This window comes from Capsicum annuum, chromosome 8 (genome assembly GCF_002878395.1).
Source record: "Capsicum annuum cultivar UCD-10X-F1 chromosome 8, UCD10Xv1.1, whole genome shotgun sequence".
Taxonomy (NCBI): domain Eukaryota; kingdom Viridiplantae; phylum Streptophyta; class Magnoliopsida; order Solanales; family Solanaceae; genus Capsicum; species Capsicum annuum.
This window is the reverse complement of record NC_061118.1, coordinates 149,755,259-149,764,057: the sequence shown is the minus strand read 5'-3', so window position 1 is coordinate 149,764,057 and position 8,799 is coordinate 149,755,259. Positions and strand designations below refer to the sequence as shown.

General features: G+C 30.9%; 1 protein-coding gene across 1 annotated transcript; it reads right to left on the bottom strand.

Moving 5' to 3' along the window:
- Positions 1 to 259: 259 nt before the first annotated feature.
- Positions 260 to 4,625, bottom strand: LOC124886421 (sesquiterpene synthase 12-like; the record flags this gene model as incomplete). Its single annotated transcript, XM_047394573.1, is given in 10 exon segments — positions 260 to 418; positions 420 to 465; positions 468 to 540; positions 542 to 601; positions 1,668 to 1,916; positions 2,431 to 2,569; positions 2,741 to 2,959; positions 3,055 to 3,433; positions 3,574 to 3,853; positions 4,488 to 4,625. Coding segments are annotated over 10 exon segments (1,653 nt in total). The 5' UTR covers positions 4,587 to 4,625.
- Between the last annotated feature and the right edge of the window lie 4,174 nt (positions 4,626 to 8,799).

The window sequence follows — 8,799 nt, the reverse complement described above, 5'->3', positions numbered from 1 at the left end:
ACAAAAGAATAACAAAAGGAAATTTATTTTATATAAAGTGTTATACTGCACCAGCAGAGATATTATATGATGAAATAAAACCAGTTAGTAGCGCCATTATCCATTGTCTTACATCTTCCATATCTGCTTGTCGTAGCTCTTTTGAATTTGAGTAAATCATTTGATGATCTCTCGAATAATAGCTCCATATTGAATTTTCGTTAGTATAATTATTTGCTATTTAGTAGTCCATAGTCAAAACAGATTTTAACTAGGCTTGGGTTTTATTTCAAACATTCCGAGGAACACTTGATTGAAGGTGCAATTTCATCAATTTTTTATAGATTCAACCAGTAATAAGTTAATCATGTTTTTAACTTTGCCTTTAGAGTTTGTGTATCCATCTTCATTTTTATATAACGTGTCAATCACGCGCGAAATTTAGAACTCTTTCAAGGACGAAGGTTGGAGCTTCGGTTGGACGAAAGATATGTCCTTCCATCCATTGGTCACTTCTTTCTCAAATTTAGCATACGCCTCTTGCATTGAAACTCCATAATCTTTCATCTTTCATGTAGCAATCAATAACTGATGCCACGTGTTTTTTTTTTTTTTTCTCAATCTATCGTCAATTATACATTTTACACTTTTTTTTCACCACGTGAAAAAACTGTCTTTTAAAAAATCACAGTTAAAAAGTAATGGCATGGATGAACCAGTTTTATAACAGCGATGACATGAATGAACCCAACTTTTAACAGATGACATAAATGAGTCATTTCTGATAATTCAGTGACATATTTAAGTCTTTTTCCTAAGAAATATGATGTCTAAATTTGATGAATACACATGTAAATATCTAGATGAGTACTAAAATTCTGATTCTTAAAATATAGAGCCAATATGGAGTCAAGACCAGAATAATAAAAGATTAAGACAATTTCCATGAAATAACATCTAAATATATAAAACATGTTTTTATTTAAATATTAATGAATATAAATAAGATATTAACTTAATTTTGTCTCTTAAAAAATATTATATATATCATGATTGATGATAGTGATTAGTGGTGATAGTTATGAATATCGAACGGGTGGTAGTATTAGTTAACTTATGATGGTGGTTGTGAGTATGTAGTACTAACTAATGGTGATAATAGTTGACATTAGAAACCCACAACCACCACCCGCAATTATGTATAATATTTGAAATGATAGATTTTTTGATATTTTACATAAATAAAATACCACTTTGTAGTACTTCTGCGTAGCTTTGGAATAATATAATTTCAGTTTATAGTATTTAGTCCTTCATTTTGTCCCATATTAGTTAAATGTTGAGAGTTAAATTAGATTACATTAATTCAATATCTAGAAATTATAATTTATAAATTCAAAAACTTTTATAAATTACAATTTTTTTCGTATCAATATCATGAAAAAATATATTATTATCAAAGTTTATCTAGTTTGACTTTTATAAAATGAAACAGAATAGTATTTAAAAGGGGAGAAAGTAGTATTAACAACTTTGAGGATGTTTTGATGAAATAAAAGTTATTTTCAGTTTTAAAACTTTTATCGGAACATGTAATTACTATTGGCAAAATCAACTCCACCACTTACATTCAAAAACCAAATGGGCTTTTTGTCTTTTGCAAAGCAAAGAAAAAGAGAAGTACTTACTTCATGTCCAACAATATCGTCCATTACTCTGCTAATCAAAGAGGCAGCTCGAACTATCAATGGCTCATTCTTTAACCATTCAAAAGTTTCTCTCGATATAAATTCCATCATACCGACCAAGCTAGTTGTTGCTCCCATCATATAGGAACCAGTTACGAGTGCAGTCTCTATATGCTCCTCAAATTTTGGAGTATAGTCATCATTCAACCATTGGGCTTCCTTAAAATAAGCTCTCACCAACTTTTTCATCTAATATAAAATGAATCAAAACTCATCAGAAGGATGGTAATTTAAGCTAGACTAATGAGTAATACTGGTATCTTTTGTTTTTCCTTTTGGAAGGAGAATGTTTTCTTTTCCCAAAAAAATTGTTTTTTTTTTTTATATAAAAGGAGGAAGACAAAATGGGGAGCCCGGCAGGGGCGGAGCCAGCCTTCTGTTCGGAAGTTCGGTCGAACCCTCTTCGATGAAAAAATATATTATTTATACATGATTAAAATTATTTTTTATGTGGTTATAGTAGGTGTTGAACCCCCTTCAACTAAATTTTCTTTTAATATGGATCTCCCTCAGTTGAAATCCTAAATTTTCTTTGAACATGGAACCCCCTCTGTTGAAACCCTGGCTCCGCCTGGATTATAACATGGAGGATTGAATTCTCACTAATAAAATGAAAACTTAGGCAACAAATTAATTGAACTACCATGATTCCCATGTTAATTAATTGCTTATTATGTAGGTTAGGTAATTACAATTAAATTACCTCATATTTTGCATAGTATACACGGTCCAATTTGCATTCTTTGGCCAACACTTCTTCCATTTCACTGTATACATCTAGAAGGGCTCGATAAGCAGGTCTTAGATATGATGGTACTGAATCAATCGCATTTGTGTCCCATCTACAAATCAGGATTTATACCAAAATCACAAGCTAATAATTTTTAGGTCTTGTGTATGTATATATAAGAATATAATTTCACAAGAACTACCAAAAAAACATGTTTAACTTTTCATATTCATCAGTGAAGGATTGTAAATAGATTAATTTACTTGTAAAATTGTTGTTTTACCTCTGAATCGCATTGTTGAAAGGCACAAGTTCGTCAAAGATTGCATAAGCATCAAAAGTGTCATCAATGATGGAGGCCATCTTGAGTACTTTTGTCATCATTTTTCTGGCACGACTATTCTGAGGCTCAAAATACACTCCTAAAATCCAAAAGTAACACTCAACCAATCTATCTCTTGCATATGGATATTTATTTGCAAAATCTAAATCTTTCCACCACCTACATTCATCACAAGAGCAACGTTTTAAAATCCAAATTACCGTTATTCATTCCATTAAAGAAGATAGATCAAATAATGTATATACTATTAGTACCTTGTAAGCTCGCTAAGCTCTCTCTGATGAAGTTTTTGCAGAGAGTCAAAATCCAATTTTGCAAATCTCAAAAGCAAATCGTCATGTGCATCATAGTTTTCGTAAGTGGATATGTACTTCCTAGCTCCCACCCTTGGTAAAGTCTTGCGAATAGGCTGGCTTAAGGCTTCAGTCACTTGATCTTTAAGTAAGTTATTGCTCAAGTTGGAAGCCACAATGGACTCGAGATGAGTGGTGGCAAATGTTAGAGCTTCTTCAAGAATCTCTTCGTCGCGCACTCTCAGATGTGTTGCTTCATACAAACTTAATAATCCTTGGACATCATTAGTAAGGGTTTCCTTGAATTTTCCATCTTGATTTGTGAATTTCTTGAAGACAGCTAGTTAATCATCACGTTCATTATCGATCAGTAAGAAATTTAACTTCATTAGAAGTTGTGTGTTGAACCTTTATTAAAAGTTTAATGAAGAAAAGAAAAACACAATGAACAGAGAGAGCAGAAATAATTAAGTAAATTACCAGAAAACATGTAATGGCCTTGTTGCCTCACAAGTCGGAAACGAAGAGAAACAATGTAAAGGTTGTCATCAACATTATTCTCACTTAATAGTTGGGACACATCAAAAATGTTCTGAAGGGATGTCTCGATCTCCATAGGAAAATGATATGCTACTCCCAATCGTTGGAGTGCATCTATCAACACAAGTTTTTTTGTACTATTGTCAGGAGTTTCCACCAACATTTTCCTTGTAATCTCTTTTAACTCATCAAGTTCATGTTTTTCTTGGGTAGTAATTTCCTGCATGGCAAAGTTGAGCGAGCATTACTATTAATTATAAATATTTTTTCATAAAAGCTCGGAAAAATGCTTTTTTTTCATCATCTAGATTGTATTAAATGTTATGTTAAGTTTTAAATGCCTCGTTATAACTTGTAATTAGTTTTAAGGTTCACTCTCCATTCCGTTTTAGTTGTCTTATTTTATTTGTCGAAATTCAATTTGATTAATTTTTAAAGCTAAATTAGATTTGATTAGACTAATAAAATATGTTAAAATTAAATTTTAGATAATAAAAACTATATAAAAAGTAGCATAAATTATAATTTTTCTCATAATATCAATAGAATGACAAACAAGATATTAAATTAATCGAAGTTTGTATCATTTGATTTTTAAAAAGAAAACTATAACAATAAGGAAGGAACGGAGGAATAGTGTTAGTGTATAACAAATCAAGATAACAATAAGTACAACAACAACAAATTCAGTATATTCTCACATCATGGGGTCTTCGGAGGGTAGAGTGTACGCAATCCATACCACTAACTTTAAAGAAGTAGAGAGACTGTTTCCGATAGACCCCGGCTCAAAGATGAGTAAAGAAGGGCTCTAAGGTAACAATAAGTACATTAAACTAAAATGTGTCACTCACCGTGAGTTGAGGAGTATAAGAAAGGAAATGATATCCCCAAACAGATGGGTGATAATTAGCCAAGGGACGAAAGTTATTATTTTTAGGAGAACCAGTCATTGCTTCAACTTATTACTCTTTTGTCTTAATTATAGAGATTTGTGGATTTAAGTTGTGCTAATGAGATTATCTATTTATACTGGAGCGCCTAATCAGATCACTTATTCTAGATTAACTATCCTTTCTTTTTTCCTTTGGCAAGTAGGAGCAGTTATTATTTAATATGCATTTTAAGAAGTCGGCTGAGCCGATATTAATGTTTGAGGGCTAGGATGGGGCTATTATTTAGGAGAAAATTTGGCTATAATTTAATATTCTCTTTCCTTCGTCAAATAATATTTATTTATGTTATTAAAAATAATATCAATAACATTTTTCAAATTTAAAAAATTAATAAATAATTTAATAATAAGGACAAAATAGATAGAAATAAATAAATAATTTATTAATTTTTGAAAATAAATAAATATTATTTAACATCTATTTTTAGTATAGTGAACAAGTGAAGATTAACGGGGGAGTATTAAATTTTATCTTTTATAGATAGGACTAGTATCGCCCATGTTGAGCGGCCCAATATTTATGTTTTTTTTTTTATTTATATGACACATTTTGTTTTTTAATTTGTTCAAAAAAGAATGTAATTTTTCAATTTTTAGAAACAATTTGTTTTTATAAAATATTTTATGACCATACAAAATCTAAGATTTATTTATACCACAAATTTTAAAATAATTTTTTATTTTTTATTCCATAATTAAATGATGTCACATAAATTTAAAGGAAAAAAATAGTTAAAAAATTAAAATTTAATTTTTTTATTTACATATTTTATACTTCATTTCTTTGTATCTAATAAAAATAAAAATCTAGTGAAGAAGATCTGTAGTTTCTACTTGACGTACGGAGTAGTGAAGAGGAAGAACAGTGGGGTGGCTGTTGAAGACTAGTTGGGGTTGGGTGGGGTGAAGAAAATGAATAGTAGGGGTGGAGAAGAAAGAAAAAAAAAGGTGGAGGGTGGGTGGGTTTTTTTTTTTGGAAGGGTGGGGGAGGGGTAGGAGAAGGTGGTTTTTTAAAAAAAGATTTTGTTTTTTATAAAATTTTCAATTTCCTCCATTTTAATTTATGTAATGTAATTTGATTTAATTTTATCCATTTTAATTTATGTAATGTAATTTGATTTGAAATGAAGTTAAAGAAAGAAAGATAGATTTTTAAAACTTGTAATCTAAAATAAGTTACAAATGTTTGTGTGATTGTAAATCATTTTACTAAGAGTAGAGTGAAAATTTTAAAATTAAATCGTTATTAAATATAGAAATACGTCACTATTTTTGAAACTGACCAAAAAGAAAACTTGTCATATAAATTGGGACAGAGAAAATATTTGTTTTCTTTTATAATTTAATATTATTTAATAGGAATATGGAGTTAATTGCTCTTAAACATGTGTAATCACATGCTATATCCAACTCAGTCATTTTAATACCACATAAGTTTGATCAATGGTTAGAGGGATTTAAAGTGTCGAGTTTTACTAAGTCTAGGGGTGAGTATGAGTCTAGGAAAATTCTGAATACAAACTCATATAAGTATAAGGGTCCAATAAACCATTTTATTATTATTTTTTTATGATAAGACATTTATTGCTCATTTTAGTTGAACAATAAACAAAATAATAAAAATGCTAATAAAGCACAAAAATGATAAATCTACTATTAGAACATTACAGTTACAAAATACTACTAGTACAATATGATACATTGTGAATCACACATAAATAAAAATCTTCAATTTATTAAATGCTTGATTATGCTCCAAATACTTAATTGCACGTGTAATTTTATCATTCTAGTCATATTTTGACATATTCAACCAGTAATAGGCTAATCTTATTCTCATATTTTAACAGCTTCAATCAGTAACAAGCTAATCATACCGGTTCAAGTCTTACTTTGAAACTTCATATTCTTCCATATAACATTCAATCATTGAAACTACATGTGATCTTTGTTGTTCAACCTACATGAAATAGATTTCAATATATTTTCAGTATAATTATAATTTTAGAAAAGGGTTTAAAATGTCTTTCACCTATTAAAAATGGTGCAAAAATGTCCTTCATTCAGCTGTTGGGCCTGAAATGCCCTTTCAGTCTATAAAAATTACCCTTCCATTTAACGGATCAACTTAACCCTACTTTATTAATGAGGTGTCTTTTCTTTTATTTTTCAATTAATTGTTAGTTAAAATAATTAATTTTTTAAATAAAATCCCAACCCATCTAAGTGCTAATAACCCGACCCACTACTAGACGCCCTAATCCGTTGATCAATTCATCGTCGGACATCTACTCTTATCTCTCTTTTCTCTGCAACTTCTCAATTCATCTCGAGGACTAGAGACAAATTCAGAAACTCGAGTCACTGGATTTAGAATGATTATGATCATATGTAAGTATAGTTGTCTGTGCACGGTCTCAATGAAATATAATGCATCTGTATGTTGCAGTATGTATCATTTCTGTACAACTTTTGTACATAGTATTTTATCCATGAAATGTACACATTTGAGTGCATAAATATATGTAGTATCATTTGGATTCGAAAATTTGTGTCTGGTATATGTTCTCATGTTTGTAGATGCCCGATGATGAATTGATCAACGGGATTGGAGCGGGTAGTGGTGGGTCCGGTTATTAGGCCTAACAGATTGGGGCGGGTAGTAATGGGTCGGGTTATTAGGACTTAGATGGGTTGGGGTTTTATTAAAAAAATTAATTATTTTAATTAATAATTAATTGATCAATAAAAAAAAACATCTCATTAATAAAGTGAGATCAAGTTGATCATTAAATGAAAGGACAATTTTGCACGTGGACTAAAATGACATTTCAGTTCCCATAAGTGGATGAAAGACATTTTTGCCCAATAAGTAGACTTCATAACTAAATTAGATATAGGCTCTCTATCTTTTGTAAGTAAAGAAAAAGAGAAGCATTATTGTAGTACTTACTTGATGACTAATAATATCATCTGCATTGCTCTGCTAAACAATGAGGAAGCCCGAACTATCAATGGCTCATTTCTTAGCCATTCAAAAGTCTCTTAACCAGAGCTTACAGTTGCATTTTTCATGTGTTCTTCATATTTTGGAGTATAGTCAGTATTCAATCATTGGGCTTCCTTAAAATAGGCTCTAACCAACTTTTTCATCTAAAATAAATTAAAAGTAATTTAAGCTAGACAATAAATAATACTAGCATCTTTTTTTTTTTTTTTTTTTTTTTTGGAATCAGAACGTTTCCTTGTCCCATAAACTAACATTTCTTTATTTTTTTTATACATAAGGGGAAGGAGAAATAGGGAAGGAAATATAAGATCTTCCTTCTACCATACTTAGCTAGCTTATCCTCAACCTTGTTGAGAGCCCTGCTTTCATGGCACACCAGCGTGTTCCCCAGCTCCTGAAGAAGAGCCCTGCACAGTATAATTAGATTGTTGTCAGTTTCTTGATTTAACATACATTTATTAGCTAAGTCAATAGAGTTTGTTGCAATTATAAGCATGTCGAATCTCGTGTCTAGCCATTTTTAGCCCCATAAACAGAGCCATAGTTTCAGCTTCCAAGGGGTGTCGTACACTGATTCGTGCACTGAAGCCCTTGACCCAGCTGCCAGTGGTGTCTCTAAACACACCTCCATCTCCCCCGTCTTGTTTACATAGTTATAGGCCCCGTCTATGCTTAGTTTCAGACCAATAGATGGGGGCATCCATATCTGCGTATGTACGTTGGGATTATTTTTGATGTTACCTGTTAGGAAGAAAAATTCCATGGCACTCACATAAGGTTGTTCTAATGATATTGGAGTATTTTTATTGGTAAACAAAAGATTGTTTCTTGTTACCCAGATACTCCATAGATAAAAGGGGAATACTTCATTCCATTGCAGGTGGTTTCCTATTCTAATGTTCTTTATAGACCTGCAATAGTCAAGCCATTTCCCAGTTGTCAAAAGTGGGATGATATATATGTTGGACGCCATATTAATATTTTCCCAGAGTAGAAGTCTTTTAGGACAATGAAGGAATATATGGTCAATGGTTTCAGGCTGATGACAATATTTGCAAAGAGGATCAACATCCATACCTATATATCTTAGATGAGAACTTGTAGGGTGTCTTTCATGGTATTTAAGTAATCCCAGTATAACTCAAGACTTAAAATATGAGAGTTATACTGGGGTTATAAACAAGAGGTAGAAAGGAGAAAC